The sequence below is a fragment of the Lontra canadensis genome, unplaced genomic scaffold, assembly GCF_010015895.1.
Source record: "Lontra canadensis isolate GAN:19392208 unplaced genomic scaffold, GSC_riverotter_1.0 scaffold91, whole genome shotgun sequence".
NCBI classification, from domain to species: Eukaryota; Metazoa; Chordata; class Mammalia; order Carnivora; family Mustelidae; genus Lontra; species Lontra canadensis.
In genome coordinates, this window is record NW_022631085.1 from 97,807 (window position 1) to 123,033 (window position 25,227).

A 25,227-nucleotide genomic window follows, 5' to 3' on the forward strand; every position below is an offset into this window, starting at 1 on the left:
CCGGACAGGGTGCTGTCCACACTGCAATACATTTCAGAAACGGACACAACTAAAAACGCCCACAGCACTTACAATAGCCATCTCTGGGTCCTTTTGAGGGCCAGTGCTGCTGTTCATCCTGGGAACCGGTCTAGGTGCTGGATCAAAGGTCAGAGGTTTACTGTGGTTTGCATACCCTCCATGCCTTCCTCTCCCATCTTGCACTCTTTCCCACACTCGGGTCCCTTATCAGAGGGTTTCCCACGTGACTCAAGTGACTCCTTTGCTAAGAGAGACACCAGTCACCTGACTCTTGTGGGAGACACTCCAGGACCCTGCTTCCAGTGTTTCCATAAGTAATCCATCGTGTGTGGAAAGGTTGGGGTACAACTGGCTGGAAATCAACACTAAAATTGGGGTGCTCATCACACATCAGGCAAATCACTTTTTCTTCATAGATTAAACATCTAAGTGAGAATAGCCTTGGGTGGATAACATCCACAAACCCCCAACATGAACAGCCCATGTTCTCTTCTCAGGCCACAAAGGATGGTTCATTTGTCCAGCCTACAAATGGGACCTAGCATGCATGACTGGCCAGTGAGTAAACATTTCAGGGAAGAAACGGACTTTGACAGTTGTATAGTCACGAACAAAGAAAACATAGGCAGATTGAGCAATAAAGCTCAGATTCAGCTCTTCCGAAGGAGGTGGCAGGGGGGAAGGTGTGGAGGGGCGTGAGCTCCACCTGTCACAGGGGCAAGTGTCCTGCTGCCTTGGGGCATATGAGGAAAGCGCCCTCCTGTCACCCTTCAGACAACCTGCAGTCCTTAGTGCTTGTGATTCTCTCCAGGACACACAGCGATCACCCACAGGAAGGGGAAGGACACCGTGTGGTTTCATAGCAGAAATCAGGCTGCTGCATTTCACATCGTGCTCCCTACCTTGCCACAGAGGCTTCAGCAACTCAGGCCTTCCCGGCATCGGTCCGTGCCACATGGATCCCACACGCAGCATCTCCCCTTCCATGGTGCACAGTCTTGAACACAGAAAAAGAATGGACATCTCTAAGAATTACAACACCACGTCCTCTCCTAGGCACTAAACAGCATAGCCGTCACCCCTCCAAACACCGTAAAAACGCACGTCAAACTCTCACACCTGTGTTTCAGGTAGGCGTGTTCCCTGCTCTGCTGCACTATCCTCTCCCAATCCCAAACCTTCATCTGCGGGAGAAAAACACACCCACCTTCAGTTGTGCCGGACTGTGCCCCAAACAAAGACGAGGAAAAGGAAAACTCTTACCCGTTAGCCACAGCATTCCTCTCCTGAACTATGATCTGAAAAAAGCCAACACACCAAAAGCCCATGTTCAGGGTTCTAAGGGCCACTGCCATCACCTGCAGGGGGCGCCAAGGGGTCAGTGTGTTGGACACAACTCAGGTTACCTTGTGATTGTAGGTGAGCTCAGCCTCTTGCTGCTGATTTTGCATTTCTTCCACTTGCTGTCTGTGAGGGACAATTGTTTTCATCACACAAAACCCAACGCTGGCTGTAATTTTCAATCTGCCCATGTGGCCATCCTCCTCTTATCTGTCCCCTCATACAATTGATCCTGACACAGGAAACACTTTCACCTGACTATAATTGGACAGTAGGATCAAAGCTATTGTTACAGCTTTCCTTAATCGTTTTTCTTCGCCTGCAGGTTCAGAATTGACATAATTTCCTTACCCATTTTCAGTCCTTCCCGCAGTTAATCTCAGGACAAGTGTCTTTTGTCATGGAGCTCTACTCTCCTTTAACTTCTATCCTTGCCATGGTTCCCAGGGTTACAAAGACCAGCGCCGTCAGATGGCACTACCATGTTTATGGGTAGGATTCACCCTAGCACAAACTGCTTTCCTCAAGATTAGGACAACTGACACCACCCCAGGGGCACTGGTGTGGAGCCAGTTTCCACAGAGTCAGGCCAACGCTGGGGATCAGGACGTGTATAGTAACATAATTTTTTAGTTCATTATCTTTCTGTGTCTGTTAATTCTCTCTGGATACATCCTCTGAATTTTTGTGTATATTACTTAATTGAGTCCTAAAAATGTACAAAGATTAAAAATCCAAAGGGAACAGGTTTTTCAGGAGCCACTAGTATGTAGTGTCTGAACTTACCTATACTTGTCCATTTCTTCTTTGGTTACTTTCAGATTTTCTTCGAGAGCTGACAGCTCATTCCTGGTTACATTCAGTTCATAAAGTGTCTCTTCTAGCTTCCTAAGATGGGAAAGGTATATACATTGTCCAGTAGCCAAGGTGCCGAATTTCTGCCTTTTATCCTTCCAGCACACTTGATGGCCTATGTTGCAATGTCCCCACTAAAAGTACAGACCGACAACACAACAGGGAAGTGAATGAAGGCCCCATTTAGGGTTAAAGAACAATCAAACTCTGGCTGCTGCCAAGTTCCCTGCCATCGGGACTGTCTTCATACTTCTCTACTTCAATTCATTCACCATGTCACTAAATAACATTGCACTTTGTGCCCTCTCAGAGTTGGTCTTTGATTTAAGATGGTGAAGCCTCATTTCAAATCAAAGTGAAAAGCCAAGCTTGACCAGCTACACTCTTAGGATAAAGCAGGTGCCCATCACTAGTCTCAAAACACTGGGGGGAGCCCTGATCCTCACACCAAGGCAGTGCCCGACACAGTCAGCCAGCCCGAAGGAACCTTCCAGAATATAGCTTCACTGGCATGGAAACTCACTCCCACACATCTCTAGGCTTTAGAAGTACAAACCCTGGCCCCTTGTGAAAGATCCTGGTGTAGGAAAAGGCCAATCTTAGTGCCGAAAATATGTCCTCAAATAATCCATGTGAACTGTCACATATTCACCGTGTTATCTCCAGGGAACAGACTTCAGATGGAAAACTGTCAACTCCATTGACTCAACCTCCTTAAGCAAGACCAAGTTCATGGATAGTGAAGGCAGCAAACGGCGATGTTAGAAAGATTGGTTTGCTGGGCTGCCCTCAGACTCTTTTGTTCATGGTGTTGATTCACAAGGTTTCAACAGGACACTTGTCAAGAACCACAGGCAGAAAGACTCTTAGAAACTGAGACAAAAGCTCTAGAAAGAGAAGGACATGAGCATCTGTTTCTGGTCTCTCAAGTATCTTTAAGCAAATGTCTTCTGGAGTGGCAGTCAATGTGTGGCTCAGGGATATGGTGTTGAAGAGGGAAAGGTGGTCGGGACAGTGGACCTGCCTCAAGAAGAACTTACCAATGAACAGAACCCAGGTGCCTGTGAGAGAGAGTGGCCCCTACCCCTGGAGTGGGAAGAAATAACACAAAGCTGAGTCTCCAGGGAAGTCAGGGAACAGTTTTGCTTTTCAACATGAATGAGGGACTCCAACATCCCGATCTCCTCCTGAGAAACAAAAGGAAACACTGGACAAGAGAGCAGACTTCTGAGGGAATGCACCCAATTTCTAAAGAGCACATGAACAAACAAGAAAACCAGATGGAGAAGGAGGAAGCCTAGGAGAAAGCCAGCCTAGCAGTGGGAGCCAATCTCCCCAGGACACATCAGTGAATTCTGGAACAGGCAAGTGAATACAAAGTAAATGAACAAGCAACCTTTTGGGGACAGGTTGGAATGCAACAAGCAAGTTCTGGTCCAGCCAGCAAAGATGAATCTTAGTGAAACTGTGGGCTTTGGTTGGGATCCGGGAGAGTTACACCTAGAAAATCATGTGGAGGGGCACCAGGGTGGCTCAGTCATTAAGTATCTGCTTAAAAGTATTTGGTTCAGGTCATGATCCCAGGGTCCTGGGATCGAGCCCCACATTGGACTCCCTGTTTGGCGGGAAGCCTGCTTCTCCCTCTCCCACTCCCCCTGCTTGTGTTCTCTCTCTCTTGCTGTGTCTCTCTCTGTCAAATAGATAAATATAAAATCTTAAAAAAAAAAAAAAGGAAAAAGAAAATCAGGTGGACAGGAAATATCCTGGCCTTCTTAGTGATTGGGCTGCAGCAAATGATCTCAGTTGTACACCAGATGAAGGGACCCAGTATTGCTGGAGCCCCAGCCCACTTTCCACAAAGAAACTTTCCTTGTTTCTGCAGGAAGAGAATTCCATTTTTCTCTCCACATTCTGGGCCCAAGTCTCATGCTGCACAAGACAAGGACCTAATGCAGGACTTTTAAGATCACGTGATGAGAGTGAAACTGAAAGGACAGTGTAAACTGACCCAGAAGGGATCCAGGTATCAAAGTGATTAATGCTGGCTGGTACCTTCCCCCTTCTACCCCAATGAATCACACAACAACGTGTGGCAAGTCCTTAGAACAGAAAGGAAAATGCAGGTTACACAAATCAAGATAGTAAGGGCAGGCACGATTCTACAGAATGTATTTGGCAAAAGTACTCTAAGATCCAATTCCAGAAGTTCCAAATACAGTTATCTAGACTCGCCGCCAGGTAAATTCATACAACAGTATCTATGACAACACAGCAATAGCTTACCCTTCTGCAGTCAGTTTTTATCTTTCAATGAACTCCACCACCACATCCATTTTCTTCTTCAGCAGTTCAATTCTGCTTCTTTAGCTGTTTTCTGAGAACTCGGGGCATTACACTTGTCTTCCAGGAACTTTTTACTTTCTGTAAAGGATGAGTTTCCTTTTGAGCGTTTGTGCCATGACCTGAGAACTTGGTTTTGCTGGGGAAAGGAGAAGGGCAAGACAGTGAAGGCAGGAAGGCATTCTTTCCCTGCCCGATGCAAACTCATTGCCATGATATGGAGATTTCTTCCCCCCAAACAATGTACCTTTCAGTTCTTGCTTTTTGGATGTCAAGGCTCTCAGCTCTTGATCTCACAATTCATCTTGGACCTTTAAGACAGATTTGAGAAAAGACATATGAGGGCACCTAACAGGACAGGATCATGGAGGGCAGCAAAGAAAGCCATTGAGGCATAAATAGAATAAAGAGAAAGCAAGGAAACTAGTTCATGTCAAAAAACACACAAATGGCTTAGTGGAAAAGACATAAAAAAAAAAAATTCTACTATACAATTGAGCTTGCTATCACCCTTCATCGCTCACTATTCTGTGGGATTCTCTACATAACTTGGAGGGCAGCACTGAATGATGTGATTACCCAGCTGTAAAATAAACCATACTTCCTAGACCTTGAAGTGGCAAACCTTATCATAGTGGTCCTAAGTGAAATCACAGCTCACTGTACAGTAGGAGTTGCAGTTCCCAGACTCCCACTCTCTACTGCATAAACAGCACACGAGTACACTGCACTCACCTCACCCAATGAACTAGAAGCCTGCAGAGCCACATTATAGGACAACTAACACCGAACTCTTACCATGTCTATGTTCTTGATATTCTTTTCTCTCTCAGCTTGTAGGAGAGCCTGTTTACGATGAAGGGTGTCCTTCAAATTTTCATTAATCTCTTCCACCTTCTTGATGTTCTCCTTCAAGAAAATATATTGAAATATATATATATATATGGAATGAGTAACAATGATTCATTCCTTGGGGCACTTGGGTGGCACCTGGGTGGCCCAGTCTGTGGAGTGTCTGACTCCTGCTTTCGTTTGCCTCAAGTTCTGATCTCAGGGTCATGGATTGATCCCTGCATCATGCTACACACTCAGCACGGTGTCTGCTTGGGATTCTCTCTCCCTCTCCTTCAGACCCCCTGCCCTCACTCTTTCCTTCTCTCAAGTCAATCAATCAATCTTAGAAATAATAATGATAATAATAATAATAATTCATTACTTTTTAAAAATTTTTTAAATTTATTTTCAGCGTAACAGTATTCGTTGTTTTTGCACCACACCCAGTGCTCCATGCAATCCGTGCCCTCTCTAATACCCACCACCTGGTTCCCCCAACCTCCCACCCCCCTGTCCCTTCAAAACCCTCAGATTGTTTTTCAGAGTCCATAGTCTCTCATGGCTCACCTCCCCTTCCAATTTCCCTCAACTCCCTTCTAACTCCCCTTGTCCTCCATGCTATTTGCTATGCTCCACAAATAAGTGAAACCATATAATTGACTCTCTCTGCTTGACTTATTTCACTCAGCATAATCTCTTCTAGTCCCGTCCATGTTGATACAAAAGTTGGGTATTCATCCTTTCTGATGGAAGCTTATTACTCCATAGTATATATGGACCACATCTTCCTTATCCATTCATCCATTGAAGGGCATCTTGGTTCTTTCCACGGTTTGGCGACCGTGGCCATTGCTGCTATAAACATTGGGGTACAGATGGCCCTTCTTTTCACTACATCTGTATCTTTGGGGTAAATACCCAGTAGTGCAATTGCAGGGTCATAGAGAAGCTCTATTTTTAATTTCTTAAGGAATCTTCACACTGTTCTCCAAAGTGGCTGCACCAACTTGCATTCCCACAAACAGTGTAAGAGGGTTCCCCTTTCTCTACATCCCCTCCAACACATGTTGTTTTCTGTCTTGCTAATTTTGGCCATTCTAAGTGGTGTAAGGTGGTACCTCAATGTGGTTTTAATTTGAATCTCCCTGATGGCTAGTGATGATGAACATTTTTTCATGTGTCTGATAGCCATTTGTATGTCTTCATTGGAGAAGTGTCTGTTCATATCTTCTGCCCATTTTTAAATATGATTGTCTGTTTTGTGTGTGTTGAGTTTGAGAAGTTCTTTATAGATCCTGGATATCAACCTTGTGTCTGTACTGTCATTTGCAAATATCTTCTCCCATTCTGTGGGTTACCTAATAATTCATTACTTTTATTTCTGTTGTTAGAACACAATTCAGGCAAAGAAGGTATTCTTACTTTCAATTTATGTACTTCAGCAAGGGAAACCTTATGTTCTCTCTTTGTTTCAGCTTGCTTCTTTGCTTCCCTGATCTATAAAACATATGAAAAAGGAATCAGAATTCAAAAATAGCATCATATTAGAGAAAATGATCTAACAATGTGTGACTCCTTTCACAAAGAGAGAGGCAGTGCTCTATATTTGTGAAGCTTCTCTTACTCAAGGACTGCTCCTGTATCACACAAAATAGATCAATAGAATGAACTACCAGAGGGGGAAGTAACCAAAATGAAATCACAAAAAATATTTGAAAGGGCACACATACCTTCTCCTCCCAACTAGCTAAATTTTTTTCAAGATTCCTGTTTTCCTTTTTAAAGTCATCAATCTTCTTCTTTATTTGGTCTAAAGTAACTGAAAGGAGAAAAAATAATTTTAAGATAATTAGCAAAACCAGCGACATTGAATAACCCCGTGTATTAGCACCAGAGACACATTCTCTGACACTTGGGTGTCACTAACTTGCTAGCATTCACATTGTGCCTGAAGAAAGCAAGTTGTAGCAGCATATGATACCTAAGACTTTCTATATCAGTGAGACTCCTACTTAAAATGTTTTTCAAAAATAGAGAAACTCAATCAGATGTCTTCTCATTTTTCTCCCATCTGTACGTACCATTCTTGGAAAATTCAATCCCTGCAAATGCTGATGTGACAGAGCTGTGACAGAAAAATCAAGCATCCTATCAACTAACATTTCTCTCCTCCAATAATTCAGATACAAAACAGGTCTTGCAAAGAACCCAAAATGAGCAAAACTATCTTTTGGTCTGCTCAGTGCCATGTCCACTTCCAGGTCCTACTTGGAATTCCACACAAGGAAAGCTCAAGATGTCAGGTGAGTGACAACTCACAGAGACTTTCTGCTGCTCAGAGATCGCCTTGAGAACTTTCTGCTGCTCAGAGATCGCCTTGAGAACTTTCTGCTGCTCAGAGATCGCTCAGAGAACCCCAGGCTGGGGGTCCTGGAGGACAAGATCTTTGCTATAAACACACTTGGGGACAATCTCCACGTTACACAGAGTCTGTGGAGGGCCTGGATAATGCACACACCTGAGAAGACAAGCTTTTTTCATCGCAGCAGGAGAATGTTACCCTTCACCCTTACAGGAAAACAACACTCAAGAAGAGCCTGATCATAGCTGGGTAACACATGTAAGGTCTAGAACACAGACTCCTCTAAGAGCCACTGAATTCTCTCATCTTGGGGCACCTGGGTGGTTCAGTTGGTTGAGGGTCTGCCTTCTGCTGGGGTCAGGATCCTGGGTCCTGGGATGGCATCCCACATCCAGCTCTCTGCTTAGTTGGGAGCCTGCTTCTCCCTCTCTGACTGCCACCCTGACTGCTTGTGCTCTCTCTCTCTCTCTGTCAAATGAATAAACAATCTCTTAAAAAAAAATAATTCTCTCATCTTTCCTCAAAGTGCAAACTTCTCTTCTCCTGGCCCACTGTGAGTGCTCTCATGCTCTGAGACCTCTCCTCACCAGCACCACTGCCGCACTCACAGCGATGACAATGACAACAATATTTGATGGTTTCTTAAGTGCCTGACGGCCACCCAGGCAAGAATTTTTGGCAAAGAAAACTGAAGCCGAAAATCTTACCTTCATATTGTCGAGGCTTTACCTCAGAGAGGAAGAAACAAGGATAAGCTGGATGTCAAAACGTATTAGGAGTAAAAATCTATAGTACACATAAATACCAAAATTGTAATAAAAAAATTACAATAATCATTTGCTTAGCAGAATGAATTCACAGGATTAAAAAAGAAGACAAAATTAGAATTTCCTGATTAAGTCATCATAGTTCACAATCCATTTCTGATAAAGGGCACAAGTGTGGGGCGCCTGGGTGGCTCAGTGGGTTAAGCCGCTGCCTTCAGCTCAGGTCATGATCTCAGGGTCCTGGGATCGAGCCCCGTATCTGGCTCTCTGCTCAGCAGGGAGCCTGCTTCTCTCTCTCTCTGCCTGCCTCTCTGTCTACTTGTGATCTCTCTCTGTCAAATAAATAAATAAAATCTTAAAAAAAAAGAGCACAAGTGTGTATGACTTCTTTTTGAACCCCAAATCTAGTCACATTCTATTCAATGAATTTTCAACCTATTCAATTTTGACAAGGGATCATGCAGACATTACAAAATATTCATTATTACACCATTTCCCCAGCTTTTTTTATGTTAGTAATCATAGTTTGTCATTAGTTTTTTTTTCATTGTATATATTTATTGAGATAGAATTTAATCATTGTCCCCAGTGTTACTGAGATACAAGTATAAGGTATACAGTGCGTTGATTTGATAGATTTATAGATTGCAAAATGATTACCACCATGGTTGATCCTTCAGCCTGCCCCATGGTGGCTTTTTGTGGTGTATGTAATAGAGTATTGCCGTTCGGTGTCTTCGGATGAATTTAGTGCAGGTTCCTGCCAGCCTAATTACAACACAAAACATTCCCTTCATTGTCAGTATGTTGAGTGCCTCTTTCCATTCAATTCTATCCTAAGGGTGCTTGTGTGTCTTTTTTGTCTTTCATGGGGCATGTTTCTGGGATGCATCCATGTTGCATGGATCTCGAAACTTTCAGACAGGATTCGTCGCAAATCATTACAGTACGTGTGACCTTTTGTGTCTGGCTTTGCTCATGAAGTTCTTTTTTTTTTTTTTAAAGATTTTATTTATTTATTTGACAGACAGAGATCACAAGTAGACGGAGAGTCAGGCAGAGAGAGAGAGGGAAGCAAGCAGGCTTCTTGCTGAGCAGAGAGCCCGATGCGGGACTCGATCCCAGGACCCTGAGATCATGACCTGAGCTGAAGGCAGCGGCTTAACCCACTGAGCCACCCAGGCGCCCCGCTCCTGAAGTTCTTTGTGGAGATGAAGAACCAAGAGAACTAGCAGTGAAGCTTGTGGGAAGAATTTGAGATTCCATAATGGGACAAAGGGAGTAGATGTTACGGTCTTGGCAGCGCCCAAAATGGACTATTTTGTGGCCAACAGAATGGTCTGGGAGAACCTTTAGATTTGAGCATATGCTGAGTTGGAAGGAAGGGATTAGGTGATCTGTATAAACCAGGGAAGCTTGGTAGGCACCATGGGGGAAACCTGGAGGGGCATCCATGGGCCCCTTGGAAGAGCTGATCTTGACTTCTACTCCAGCTAATTGCTGTTTGGCTTTCCCGAATTTTGCTCTGCAGTACAGTGGGATGGATCTCCAGTTTCCAGGCCATTTCTTTCTGAAGTTTGGGAGCGGGGTAGGGGTTCTTGCTAAAAAAGGATTCCAAATCAGCCGGTTGTTTCTTGGTGAACGTGGTCCATTTCCTTTGTGAATGCTTCCGGTGCATTCCTTTAGGAATGTCCCCTGTGCTGGACATCCCGAGATCTAACTGTGTCCCCATGCTCTGGTCCTGTGTCTCTCTCATTAGTTTTTGATGCAGTGTTCAAGGATTTACTGTTTGCCTATAATACACAGTGCTCCATGCAATACGTTCCCTCCTTAATACCCATCACCAGGCTCACCCATCTCCCCACACCCCTCCCCTCTAAAACCCTCAGTTTGCTTCCCAGAGTCCATAGTCTCTCATGTTTCATCTCCCCTCTCTGATTCTGCCCCCCTAATTCATTTTTCTCTTCCTTCTCATAATATCCTCCATGCTATTCCTTATGTTCCACAAATAAGTGAAACCGTATGATAAGTGACTTTCTCTACTGGACTTATTTCACTTAGCATATTTCCTTAACTTTTTTGCAACCCAGTATCTGCACTGAACTACAGAACCTGGGACTATTTTAAAATCCTGAAAGAAAGAAAATGGAAGGAGGAAGGAAGGAAGGCAGACAGGCAAGGGAGCAAAAGCTGTGTCAAAGATATGCCTCTTTCCTTATCTAGAAAGCTTTCCTGAAACTTACAAAGAGCTGGCTGTTTTACTGAATTCACACACAGTTATGCTATGAAGTTTCCCAGGCTGTTTCAAATGGAGTGTCATCAAAAAGAAGTAAAAGCCATCTGATGAGAAAAAGAGTGGCCTGTGATGAGGGATGAAGCATCAGCCACAATAGAAAAGACAGCGGATGTTTCCAAAAAGGGGAGCCAGGCAATTCAGACTCGAGTCACCCTGATGTTATTAAAGCTCAATAACATCTCGGCAACACCTCATTTTGATACCATTAATATATTTCCCCATTCAAAAGTTTTACAGGATGATGAGAGGCTGAGGCCAACCCCCAAATCTTGCCAGGATATTGGAATATCACCATGCTATCAATGAACCAGTCATAATATGTTGTTGTGGAGAGTGCATCAGTGGAGGGCAATTAGAAAGCCATGGTTATTCCTTTAATTTCACATGTTGATTAGGAACCTCTGAGCTCCCCTGGCCCTTGTCACCAACCCCATAGGCAAGGGAAGTGTAAAGGTAGATTGCTACACCAAGTACATAATATTTTTCTTTTCTCTTTGAAGGGAAGCTTTCTCTATTGGCAGGGAGGGAGGAATATTCCCACGTAGAAAGAAACTCAAAAGAGTTCTTTCTTCTTAGAAAGGTCTGCCCTCAAGTGAAACTATGTCACCAGAGTCTAACTTGGGGTTTCCCAAAGGTTAAGCCACAGAGGTGAGGGAAATACTCAGCTCCAGTGCCATCTCCTCCCTGTCTCACCGGCGAGTAACTCAGTCTAACCCTGAGCCAGAGGAGCAGAAAACCTCTCCCTAACATCCCACTTACCTCAGTTCCTTTACCAGGACACAGTATCTAGCTTTCAACATAACCCTACAAGGCATACTACAGGTTAAAACCGTAACAGCAAGCATGAGAATCACACTTCCTGTGGCAGAAGTGATGGGGAGAGCAGGCTGGGACTTTAAAGTCCCCTCCAAGTATGATACTGGGTCTCAGGGAAAAGTGCACAAGAGGAAGAAGAGATGGTAAATGTGGGCAGAGATATGAAACTCTAAGATTGTAACATGATTCTAGACAACACCACCATTACAGAACTCAAGAGTGCTTGTGCTGGCTTCATGAAGACTCAAAATAAACCAGAATCATTGACAGTAAAGAATGTCCAGTAGAAATTTCCAAAGAAGAAACACAAAAACAAAAATGACAAAGACAGCACAGAAAATCCAAGATTGGTAGGTCATTACAAAATGTGTAACACACACATAACAGGAATACCTATTCCTATAGGAGAATGGATGGAGAGATATTTGAAGCAATGACAGAGGATTTTCTGAAATTAATGGAGTTACCAAATCAAGATCCAGGAAAATCAAAACAATGAAAGCAGGATAAATACCAAAACAAGCACACAAACAACGAACAGAAAACACCAATGATGCCTAATCTAGAATATGTAGCTACAGATCATTAAAGACAATTCTGGAAATCTGGAGCAGGGGTTGGGAGTGGGTGGGGGAAGGGGGGCCAGTAAAGCCTTACTCCAGAGGAAGAAGGATAAGAACAACATCACACTTCTTTTCAGAAACCATGCCATCAAGAAGGATGAAATGTTTACAGTGTTTAAAGAAACATCGGACTAGAAACCTGTTGCCAGTGAAAGAATCCTTCAAAACACACCATAGAGTAAGGAAAACCATCAGGAATAATGAGGGGCAGTATTTCAATGATGAAGGGGTCAATTCTCCAAAAGACACAACAATTTCTAATGTGCATGCATCAACAACAGAGTTAGTTGAGCACATGAAGCAGAAACTGAAAATATTGCTGGTGGGAACAGATGAATCCATTCCTACAGCTGGAGAATTCAAAACCCTCTTATCAGTCATTGACAGACCCAGAGATACAGAAATTCCATGAGAACACAGGTGAACTGACCAGCATCACCCATCCACTGCATCCACTAACATCGGCAGAATACTTGATTCAACGATGAGGTATAGACTTCTTCTCAAGCTCACATGGAACAGTCATCAAGAGAGGCCTTATTCAGGGCCATACAACACATGTGAACCAACAAAGGAATCGAAATCCCAGGAATTATGCTCTCAGACCACAGATGACTCAAACTAGAGATAGAGAACAGAAAGATACCTGGAGAATGACCAAAAAATGGAGATTCAACAGCACACTTCTAAAGAAGACAAGGGTGGGAGGGCAAATGGGTGGAGGGATGGGTGAAAACTCACATTACACTGTTTGTCAATCATGCTTGAACTTAAAAAAAAAAAAGAACATATGGATCAAGAAGGCACTTCAATAGAAATTTAGAACTACATCAATCTAGGTGATAATCAAAATGGACATATTAGAGGGAAATTTGTAGTACTGAATGGACATAAAAATGTCCAGTGACTATAAAATTTTCTGCTTATTTATGAGTGAAAGTGTAGAAGGTACATTAGTATACTTACAGTGAGGACGGTTCTCCAGAAGTAAATGAGAAAGGCACAGGTTCCCAAGGAGGCAGTTAAAATGAGAAACTTCCACAGAACTTTAATCACATTGGGGCCAAGACAGAAATGGTCAGGCAAGGAAAGGACAAGCTGAAATACCATTTGAGACAATGAGGAATCTCAAAGACATTTACTGTGTATCTGTCACAGAGAATCAACTTTACAAACCCTCAACCAGCCTCCAGGAGGTAAGCATACCTCTCTCAACTACCTCCTCCTGGAGGAGAAGGAGCACAGAGGGATGACCAAGGAGCTGGGGCAAACTTTGGGGAGTGATGAGTGTGTTTATCATCTTACCATGGTGATGGTTTCCTTGTTGCTTACCTATGTCCAATATTAATAAACAGTATTCTTTGAAAAGATGTTGTGATCACATATACATTATAACACACTGAAGCTATAGGCAAAATCTAATAGACAAATCTTAAGAGATCTTACTTTACCTACAAGCACATTACAAATTTTTTTCTATAGCTAACAGAACTTGAGAATTTATAAGCCAACATAAAATACACAAGATAAGTCAATGTAAACTTAAACGTCTTAAACTTCTATTGTACATCCATGAAGGACCTGGAAAAACTCTTTTGGAACATTTCCAAAACTACACCCAAAATTTTGGAAGAATGAGAGAAAGCATGAATATAATGTACTAGAGGTACAAATGAGCATGTTATATGGACAGATGTTTATAGATTAGGACATAAGTGAGAGAGACAGGAGGCTGCTCGTTAATATGATGTGTGATTTTCCAATAAAAATAAATTAGAGTTATTGCTTAGTTTCTGAAATCATTGATGTTTTCTTTCAATGTTCACTTCGCTTCTGAATCACAGTCCAAAATGTCAGATTTCTGAAGTACATAAGGATTTGCATAATCAGGTGATCATGTATGTTTTAAGGATATCTGTGAGGTTTAGTATCTCCAAAAAGCCAATGGAAGGAATTCATGTTCCTATTTCTTAGTACTGTAATTAAATCAGGCAATAACAACTATAAAATTTAACTTTTTAAAGAGAGAAAATATTAAAGAATGTATTTATTTATTTGAAAGAGAGAGAGTGAAGGGCAGAGGGAGACTGAGCAGCAGACTGCCAGCTGAGCAGGGAGCCCAACCAGGGCTCAATCCCAGGACCCTAGGATCATGACCCAAGCCTAAGGCAGACACTTAACTGCCTGAACCACCCAGGTGCCCAGGAATTCTAAAAGAATACGAAATTCCTGGATATGAACACCAAGGCAAAGAACACATCATTTTACAAAAACTACATTTAAAGTAGTACAGGGTAAAAGATACTAACAATGCAATTTATACTAATTCACACCAAGCTTGAATTTTGTGCAAACACACCTCTCTAGAAAGGAGATCCTGAAATCTATAACATTTTCCTCTTCAGCCCTCACAGCTGAGGTCAGGAAAATGTGTTCTGGTGGGAAAAGTACACTGTCTTTGAATAGCCACTGTCTGAAAGAGAGCAGTAGCTGTCAGCACAAGGTTGATCACGGGTATCAAATGCACAAAAGACAGAAGCCATCTTGTCAGGAATGTAAAACATGCCCAGTTGTGGGCACTCAGTACATCTGGCAGCTGTCTGGATGCTGTTAGAAGTAGCTGACTCGTAACTAGATGACAGCCAGTGGGGCAAAAAACACCAGGTTCTCAGACAGTGGTCATGAGCAGGTGGAGGTGGGAAATGAAAGACCAGTTCATTTAGGCAAGAGTTCAGAGATGGGGTAGGGTGAGAAAGGTGAACTGATCCATGAGATGCAGCCTAGGTAGAGGGGAATAATTCCAATCAAGATGACCAAGAAATTCCCTCTTCTGAAGACACAAATGAAACAGAATGAAGTCTATTTTGACTAGAGGTCATCGTGTGGGATGAGTCTGCCTCCGTACAAGGGTCCTTCCTGACTACTGACACTTCCAGACCCCTCTTTCATAATCTGGTGCAAGCAGATCTAAAGAAGTCTACTTATTTCCAGGGGTGTTCCCTAACTGTTGTCTGACTCTCTCTCCTGGGGGTACAGGTTTTACTTTTTCATGGGCACCCAAGTAATTCAGTCAGTTAAGTGACCAAGTCTTGGTTTGGATCAAGTCATGATCTCATGGTCCTGAGGTAGAGCCCCTCTTTGGGCTCTGGGCTCACTGCACAGCTGGTTTGGGATTCTCTCTTTCCCACCCTTTCTGCTCTTCCCCCTACACCTGTACCCTTTTTCTCTATTGCTCAAATAAATAATATCCAAAAAAAAAAAAATAAGAAGGAGGAAGACACCACTAAAGTGTCATGTTTACTCACATTTAGGTTTGGGGAACTGGGACACGGGAGCAAGAGGAACCAGAAGAGCAGCCTTTGCAGCATCATGTCCTCATCCTTTTAAGGGGCACTGTGGCCCCAGGGAGGAGGTGGAGATGGTTGGGGGGCAGGGGAGCGAGGGGTGGGGGGCTAGGAAGGGGTGGGGAGGGGACAGGGTGGTAATTAGGGATGGGAATAGGGAGGAAATAGAGGGTAGGATGGGGAAGTGTTGGTCAGAAGAAGGGGTCAGGGACAGTGTCAGAGTGAGATAATGTACTTGAGGGGAAGGAGCACAGTTCAGAAAGGTTAGGAGGTCAGCAGATTAGTAAATCATGAGGTCAGCAGGACACATTAGCAGGTAAAGTGAACTCTCAGGAGCAGTTGGTGTGGAGAATCCACCTTCCACCAAGCCTTCCCGGGTTTGAACGTTTCCTTAGCAACCTAGAACCTTTCTAATCTCTCCACCAATCAGCTGCCTTTGCCCCTAGTAGCTCAACATGGATGCCACAGGTGACCTCGTTGGTACAAAGCCCTTTCCCACCTGATACCCCACCATGTGCCATCCCAACGACAGGTCCTCTCTGTAACTTTGACCATCCTTCTTGTTTGCTCCCTCCAACCCAGGTCCCTGTTCCCTCTTCTGGGCGCACTCTCCTTCATTTCTAAACTCCCGTCTGAGAGCCAGGGACTGAACAACTAGAAAGCAAAGGAGGACCAAATGCAACAACAGTAAAATACACCACCAGAGTAGGAGGTTCCAGCCCTCTCCCAGCAACTCAACGCAGACAGAACATCCACAAGATAATGATCTTGATGGCAAACCATCTGAATCCCACAGCTGTCTCCATACATCTGTCCATATCCATATCCACTGTGGAGGACGCACAGATTTTAGGCACATAGGAGACCATTACAAAAATGCTCCCGATTTGCTTTGGCCATAAGGGAAATTTCAATTTTTTTTCAGACGCATGAAATCACAGACAACAACAGAGCATGTTGTGGTAACATAACGTGCTAGAAATCACTGATTAAAAGCTAACTAGAAATTCACGTATGTTTAGAAATTGAGAAGTACCTCTATCAATGAAACAGGAGTAAAGAAAAAGAAAAGAAAAAGAGCAACATTGGAACTGAATGATATGAGCATGATACAGTTATAATCAAATATGTCTTCTGGGCTGGAATATCCTCTGGTATTAGTGTGAGAAGACTGCATGGTCTCAAAGTCATCCCTAATTGGCCGAGACATTTGAACAGAGTAGATCTGTCACTTCTCTTTTGTGACCCTCCTACCCACTAGCTTCGGCTTTATATGATGAAGCTCAGAGGGAAACAATCCAATCGGACTCTCATGGCATCTCCTGGGACCTCCAGGAATGAGAGCATTTTAAGAGAAGACTTTCACCAGCTTCTCCTCTGGGGGATGCAGGACAACACCCAGAGAGTTGGCAGCTCCAGATGTGCTGGGTGGGGACAGCCAAGCATGTGGGCAGCGCCAGAGGCCCAGGAGACTAGACAAACCCCATGTTATCCTCTCTACTGAGCCCTGTTCTGAGCTGAACTTCCTAAACAGTGTCTCCCTAGGACTCACACAATGTTTCCTCAACTCCTTTAGGCCCAAGGCAGCTGAAAACCAGTGCTCTACAAACCACCACTTTATTATTATGTAAATTTCTTTTAAGTAGGAACCATTCTAGCACTGCTAAAATAGGAGAACAATAGCTTTTTTTTCTTATTAACATATAATGTATTTTTTGTTTCAGGGGTAGAGCTCTGTGAGTCATCAGTCTCACACAATTCAAGCACTCACCATAGCACATACCCCCCCCCCCAACGTCCATCCCCCAGACACCCCATCCCTCCCACCTCCCCACCACTCCAGCCACCCTCACGTAGGAGAACATCTTTACCATAAAGATAAAGAAACCATAAAAAACAAGCCAACAACAAGGATAACAAAACAATAGTGTTAAATTCTGTTTAGATGCTGCTGTCCACCTCAAGAGCCCCAGAGTTGGGCTGTCCTGGTTGTAGAAGGAGAGACCAGCTATGGAAGGGGTGCGTCAGACTAGCCCAAAAGTGAACAGGAGAGAGGCCCAGCCTATAAGGCGGACCAGGGAATTCCATGAACGATGGCCAGAGTCACCTTGACTAGAACTGGAACCGGGAGCAGGGAAAGAAGAAGCAGGGAACAGAGTTTGGGGGCCTCAAACAGGTGAGATCAGTCATGGAGTTGAGGATGTTTCCCAAAAGCCAGTGTCAGCCTCCCATCTACGAAACCCTTTGTCGCCCCTGGAGACAAACCAGGAATCTAGAGTTTGAGATCCAGCCATCCTGCTTACCAGGTGTGTGACCCTGAGCTATTTTCCTTCAGTGAACGGGGAGTGTCCAAGCCTGTGTCCATAACTGTGCGACAGGCAAGAGGAAGCCACATGTTGAGCACATACAGACATTGGCGTCATCATCTCCATGGGCCAAGAGTCTTTCCAGATCCAGTGCCTCACATCTCACAGTTATTAAAGGCAGCCCAGGTGACAACCACAGTCCCCTCCTGTTTCAAGCCTGTGCTAAGCCCTGCCCTTTGCACACATCATCTCTCAGGCTCCAGATGGCAGGAGCTCCGCATGAACTGTGGGAGAGCTCTAGGCCCCTGGCTAGACTGAGGGATTCCTGGGCCCTGGGGAGGGTGAGCGAGTGAAGGATCCTACAGGGCTGGGGAACAGAGTTCTGGGGCTCCTTGGAACATTGGGATTTGGGCAACTGTGGAGGGGGTTGGAGGCATCTTACAGGATTCCTGGGTCCCCACAGGGCAGATCCCTCCCACAGCTCTGCTGGAGCTGGCGGGGGTCTGGAAGCAGCAGCAGCAGCAGCAGCAGCAGCAGCAGATCAACGGGATGCTGGATGGAGCTGGGAAGAATGGTCTGGCAGGTAAGTGGAATCACCAGGCTGGGCTGCCCTCGGCCTCTTCCTCCTTCCCCAGCCACCTCACTACCTCTGACCCTGACCTCACCCTCCAGCAGGGCGTGGCAAGCCAGGCAGAGGTGGACACCCAATGCCAAGGAAGGGTCCCTCCCCAGACCTCTGTGTCCTGGTTGTTGAACAGACAGAAGGAGTCACCCAGGTCCCTGGAACAAGGAGGGAGAATCTGGCCCTAGAGTCCTCGCTGATGGGGTCTGGGGAGAATCCTGGAGGGACAGAATTTAGCACCAGTTCATTTACAAAGTAAAAGCACAACACAAGTCCCCCTTGGATGCTAATGTCAGTTTATTACCCCGGCCACATTCTGAGCGCTCACTGGTGGACTTGGAAACAAGAGACTAACTGATACTAATTTAAAAGAGCAAAAATGCTGGAATGTGGGCACCCCTGATGCTCTTACAAATCAATCTCAATCACTCCCTTCCTTATCCTCCCCACAGTGGGGAAACCGAGGCACCAGGGATTTGGTGAAGATGGCTCAGTGGTTTCTGAGAGTTTTGCCGATTACATCTGACCATACTCCTTTTTCCGAAGTTCACTTCTTTTAATCTTGCCATTGATGGTTTTGGGCAGCTCTGAGACAAACTCCACCTGGTCAAGGATAAAGCAAACCCACCCTGAGTTAGTCCTGCTGTCATTTCCTACCAATATCCCACGCCCCTCCTCTGATCCTGCATAGTCCCCCAGATGGACTGGCACCATGTTGTGGCCCCAAGAGGCTCCACCAAGAATGTCAGGCTGTCCTCTGACTCAGGAAGTTGGATGTAGTCCTGTAATGAGCTCTGACCAGGGAGATGTGCAAGGGAGTGAGACGTGCTGCCTCGAACAGAACACCTGGGACTGAGTCTGGCTCCCCCTCCATCCATCTCATATAATAGCACCTGGCGGTTATCTATGGTGGGTGCTCTTTTATCCTGGTCCCACGAAGACCATGTGGACATATGGCAGGTGCTAAAAACATACTTCCCTAGTAGAAGCCGCTAAGACACAGGGCTACGGGTTACTCACAGTAACATCTGGCCCTTCCTAACTGGCATGCATCCTCCTGTCTTCTCTCTATGAGGCAGGACAGCCTTACAACTGAAGCATGAACTCTGTTGTCTGAGACCAATGGCTTTGACTTCCAGCTCTGCCCATTTCTTCACTCCAACCTCAGGCAATTTACTGCGAGTCTCTGAGCCTCCATCTCCACTCTATAAGGTGGATGGTTATACCATCTCAGGTTTGGGGGAATTAAATGAAATAATAATACATGTAAAGTTTGAGTCCAGAGCCTGGCACACACATTAAGAGTTCAATAAATATTACCTGTCTACCTTTATGTTTGGAAGGTAAACATCCAGAAAACACAGCAACATATTAGTACAAAAGAAGGACATGTTAAATTTTTGGCCCATGTGTCCTTTCAAACATTGTTTTTCAACAAGTCAGATAACATGCGTATTTATTCACAGCCTGCTTTTTTCTCTTAATAAGATATTTTTGTGATGTTTTATATTACAAATAAAAAAATCTGTGTCATCTTTTTAAATTATAGGACAGCATTAAGTACCATGAATAATTTAATCATTTCTCTATTGTTGGACATTTTCATGGTTTGCACATGGCACTGAAAACAAAACAGAAAGAGTAAAAACTCTCAGAATGTATTTTATGCTACAATAAATATTATTTTGCTAACTTTGGTTTGTTGTATATCTATATATGTATTGGGCTTCAATTTAGAATACATTTCTTACCACAAATAATGTTTTTTAAAAGTGTGGCAATTGTTAACTTGAATGTCTTTTTCAAATGGTGAAAGATTACAAATAACCTTCTTGGATATTTCTAGGCTCTTGTCTGATTTTTCTTCTGTGGGTTGACTTGCCAGCCTTTTTGTTTTCTGACACAGGATAGAGGTTTCTCTGATCTCCCCTAAACCCTTAAGTTTAATGCTTCTTTGGTAGAGAAAAATGCTCATTCCATGGCCTACATAAGGCTCACCTGAGGAGATTTGGGGCAGCAAAGCCCTGGGCCCACTGGAGGGGACCAGATCCTATCCCTCTGTCCTTACTCACCTTCCTGGGATACTTATACGGGGCTGTAACTGACTTCACATGCTGCTGAAGCTCCTTGGTGAGCTCTTCCCGGTCATGGGAAAGGAATTCTGGGGTCAGGACAATAAATGCCTTCACCACCTGCAGTGCAGAACCAGAGTGGAGGCTCAGGGTGGGTGGCAACCAAGTATATAGTCTAAAAAGTAAATGTTTATTAAGTAAATGGAAAAACAAATTGACAGTTGAGCCTCTGGAAGAGAATAGGAACAGTTTCCACACTTCCAATTTCTACTCTTTGCCTGGAAAATTATGTCACCTCTCTTACCCTCCATGTCCTTCTCTGTGATGTGGGGACAGCACAGCTTCATTCCTCAGGGCATGGAAGCCAAGATTCATTGAGATCAGTCATATAAACCATGAAGCTAGTTTAAACTGATTTTTATTCCTATCATTGTCATCAGCATTTTTTCTTAAAGACTGAACTTATTTTTCTAAACATTATACTAAATAAAGTTTATATTTATTTTTAAAAAGAGATTTTATTTATTTATTTGAGAGAGAGTGAGCACAACTCCTGGGCAGAGGCAGGGGGAAAGGGAGAAGCAGGCTCCCCGCTGAGCAGGGAGCCCAATTCGGGGCTCGATCCCAGGACCCTGAGATCATGATGCGAGTTAAAGGCAGATGCTTAACTGACTGAGCCACCCAGGTAAGCCTATCGTCACCATTTTCACTATTACTGTAGATAGAGTTCTGTGGGCATTCAATATATGGTGGTGATTAACTCTGTTGATATTATTTATGTCGCTACTACAGGGCACAGGGCCTTGTACACAGTAGGCGCTCAGCACACAGTGAATCAACGAATGCACGGTCTGGAGCCAGGCTGCTCAGGTTCCCATTCTGGCTCCACCACTTTAGAGCTTTGTGATCAGGCAACTTATTTAATCTCCTTATGCTTGTTACTGTCTCTGTAAAAGAGGGTCTCAGAGTCCTTAATTAATGGGGTTGCAGTGAGCGGGAAATGAGCTGGCAGGCAGGAAGGGTACAGTAACTAGGACATGGGCAGCAGCAGCCCAAACAGGAAAAAATATACAGTGGAAAAGAGACAGTCTCTTCAATAAATGGTGCTGGGAAAACTGGACAGCTATATGTAGAGAAATGAAACTCGACCATTCTCTTACACCGTACACAAAGATAAACTCAAAATGGATAAAAGACCTCAACGTGAGACCGGAATCCATCAGAATCCTAGAGAACATAGGCAGTCACCTCTTCGATATCAGCCACAGCAACTTCTTTCAAAATATGTCTCCAAAGACAAAGGAAACAAAAGTGAAAATGAACTTTTGGGACTTCATCAAGATCAAAATCTTCTGCACAGCAAAGGAAACAGTCAAGAAAACAAAGAGGCAACCCAGCAGCAAGCCACATTCACAAGCATCATTATCCCTCACACACGAGGGCGGCCACAGTGCCCTCTGCTGACCGCACGGTGTAAATGCGCACACACGTTCCCTGGGCCTCCCTCCACACTAGGTCCCAGGCAGGGGAGACAGGAATCTTCCCCTGCACCTGCCTTACTGCCCACACACTGACACAACGACCTCTGTGTCCTCCTTACCTCCCTTCGAATCGGGTCCGGGCTGCTCACCACAGCTGATTCGGCCACCGCCGGATGTTCGCTCAGGACGTTCTCCACCTCCGAGGGCCCGATGCGGTTCCTGCAGGATCAATGGCTCTTGCTTGGTTTCTGAGCAGCTGCCGGGGTCAGAAGACCCAGGCCCTCGGGTCTCGTGTTTTGGAGGGTCACATCTACCTCTGCTCTGCAGGAAAACTGTCACAGGGAACCAGATACCTGTGACCTGGCTCTGTCATGGGCCCCAAACATGAAGAATGTGCACTCCGTGCTGAGAAATACAACACTCGCACGCTCCCCAGCGTTTCTCACCTCACTGTCTCTGCTCAGGGAGGAGGGTGAATATTTAGCCTTCCCCAAGCTCTGGGGCTTGACTCTAGCAGCTTCCCTTGGCCTGAAACCTAATGGAACTCTCAACCTTTATCTTAAATATTCATGCAAATTCTGCATACTCTCCCCCTTAGATTAGCAGGTTTCAGAAATTTAAAAAGTAAACAATTTCCTCAACTTCCCTGAAATATTCCCTGAAATATCCAAGAGAACTTGTTACTCTGGTATAATGTGTCATTTTTTTTTTCTTTCTTTCCAAATCACTTAAGGTTTAGGGACAAATGACCTGGAGGCAGACAACTTTGGTAAATCTGGGTTGTATCCAGCACTCTTTGAGGAACTTTCTTGACTAGTCAGTAACTCAGTTCCCACATCTGTAAAATAAGCACAATTGCATCTACCTTCTAGCATTGAGAGGTGGGTTATATGAGGCACTATAGAGTGTGATTCCTCATATTAAGTGCTCCAAAAAGGTTTTCATTGTCATTTATTATTAAAATTTTCAGTGACATGTTATGTCCCATTAGAGGAGTCACAGAGGAAGCTTCCTCAACCCATAAGGGCTTAAGTAAAGTCTTCCTTCCAAATCCTTTAAATTGCATAATGTCTTATTATAGTTCCCCTTTGCAGACCTTCTTGAACTACATTTTGATAAGACTTTTCTGGATGCAGGACTTGGGGGAGGTGTACTAATATCCCCAGAAAAGGGCCCCATAGACAAAGCTCTGTTCAGAGTTAGCCTGAGGGTACTCTCACCAAGCTTGGATGAATGTCAAACAAGCTAGAACCCATGAGGCAGTGAGGGTGATGTCTCTGGCTCAGGTCAGTCATACCTACCCAGAGGAATTGATGATGTCATCTTCCCTCCCCAGGAACCAGAAGTAGCCTTCTTCATCCATAGTTGCTCTGTCTCCAGTGTTGTAAAAGTCCCCACACTCCACTTCAGCTGTCTTTGCTGGGTTGTCCTGCAAAGACGACAAAACTCCTTTGTTGAAGGCAATGAGTTTAGAGATGATGAGCCACAACCTGGTGCTCAGATCTGAGTCTGGATCCTGCTCCTTGCTCTACCTGCCACCTGGGCAAGTTTTGTAATCTCCCTGAGTCTACTTTCATTATATCCAAGTACTGAATGAACACTACTTCTCAAGTAGAGGACAGTACTGAGCCAATTTTAAGGATAATTTTAAAAAGTAACAATTCTCTTTTGTGTGGCACTCTCGTAGAAAAAATTTCCCACTAGAACATGGATGCTGTGTTTTATTTATTGGTCTCAGCTTAGCACTCACACAGTGCCTAGACAAATGAGAGGTGTCAATAAACTTTTGTTAAATGAAATTCCTTCCCAAAATACTAACTATCTCATCTGTTCCTCCCAGAAAACCTATAAGGCTTTTATTTTTCCAATTAAATGGTTTATTTTAAGATCGTTATATATTTGCAGTGTGCCTGCGTGGCTCAGTTGGCTGGGAAGATGACTCTTTTTTTTTTTAAGATTTTATTTTTATTTATTTGACAGACAGAGACCATAAGTAGGCAGAGAAGCAGGCAGAGAAGGGGAGGAAGCGGCTCCCTGCTGAGCAGAGAGCCCGATGTGGGGCTCTATCCCAGGACCCTGGGATCATGACCTGAGCCGAAGGCAAAGGCTTTAACCCACTGAGCCACTGAGGCGCCCCTGGGCAGATGACGCTTGATTTCGGCTCAGGGTCATAATCTCAGGGTCCTGAGACTGAGCCCTGCATAGAGCTCTACACTCAGCGTGAAGCCTGCTTGAGATTCTCTGTCTCGCTCAGCCTCTTCCCCAACTGATGCACATACTCATGCATGCATGTTCTCTCTCTCTCAAATAAATTAATCTTTTTTTAAAAAGATAATTATATATTTGCATGCAGTTATAAGAAATAGCACAGAGAGATTCTTGGGCCATTTACTCAGTTTTCCTCAACCGTAGCATCCTGCAAAACTACAGCTCAGTATCACAACCAGGATATTGAACAATCTCACTCAGATCTCCCAGCAGTTTACCTGTGCTTTTTTGTGTGTGTTTGGGTGTGTTTAGTAATATGCAATTTTATCAAATGTGCAGGTTTGTATATCCACCACTAGAGTGAAGATACAGAAGACTCCCTTCATCCTGAGGATCTCCTCTCTTGTTCTTTTGTATCCACACCCATCTCCCTCCTCAGTCCCTCCCACCTCCCTCCAAACCCCTAAGCCCTTGGCAGTGGACTGATCTATTCCCTAGTTTTATAATTTTGTCACTTTAAGAATGATACATAAATGGAATCCTATAGTATGTTACCTTTTGGAACTAGCTCTGTTTTCATTTTTTTCACTCAGTATAATTTCCTGGAAATTCATCCAGTATCTTATGTTCATCAATACTTTGATCTTATTTATTACTAAATGGTAGTTTGTGTTATGGATGAACCACAGTTTGGGTGTCAACCCATTGAAGGGCATCTGGGTTGTTTCCAGCTTGGGCCATTGTGAATAAAGCTGCCCTCAACATTTATGTGCAGGTTTTATGTGAGGCTAGATTTTCATAACTCATAACAGAAGAAATAAGTGCTTAGAGAAGCCCAATATCTTCTTCAAAGTCACTGAGCTGGTCAGAGGTAGGGTCGGTATTTGAATTTAATTCTTGCTCCACAGCCTATGCACTTGACCACTAAGCAATGTGTTG

At 44.1% G+C, this 25,227-nt stretch overlaps 2 protein-coding genes and 1 long non-coding RNA gene across 3 annotated transcripts in view; all 3 read right to left on the reverse strand.

Annotated features, from left to right (window-relative positions):
* Positions 1-4,558: 4,558 nt before the first annotated feature.
* Positions 4,559-15,626, reverse strand: LOC116854375 (transport and Golgi organization protein 1 homolog). The gene is made up of 6 exons (XM_032836156.1): positions 15,561-15,626; positions 13,222-13,353; positions 8,461-8,482; positions 7,122-7,210; positions 6,814-6,888; positions 4,559-4,696 (listed from the first exon to the last, which is right to left on the reverse strand). Exons 1-6 carry the CDS (start codon positions 15,624-15,626, stop codon positions 4,559-4,561), a joined length of 522 nt encoding a protein of 173 aa, XP_032692047.1.
* Positions 4,565-6,861, reverse strand: LOC116854380. The gene is made up of 4 exons (XR_004380151.1): positions 6,814-6,861; positions 5,356-5,466; positions 4,805-4,868; positions 4,565-4,638 (listed from the first exon to the last, which is right to left on the reverse strand). It is a non-coding gene; the product is annotated as an uncharacterized LOC116854380 (long non-coding RNA).
* A 3,174-nt stretch (positions 15,627-18,800) lies between the features above and the next one.
* Positions 18,801-25,227, reverse strand: part of ACSM1 (acyl-CoA synthetase medium chain family member 1) — a 46,983-nt gene continuing 40,556 nt past the window's right edge. Inside the window, exons 11-14 of the mRNA XM_032836162.1 lie at positions 23,382-23,509; positions 22,200-22,299; positions 20,600-20,719; positions 18,801-19,130 (exon numbers count right to left, since the gene is read on the reverse strand). Of these exons, the coding sequence (XP_032692053.1) occupies positions 19,044-19,130; positions 20,600-20,719; positions 22,200-22,299; positions 23,382-23,509 (435 nt within the window). The 3' untranslated portion in view covers positions 18,801-19,043. The remainder of the gene's footprint in view (positions 19,131-20,599; positions 20,720-22,199; positions 22,300-23,381; positions 23,510-25,227) is intronic.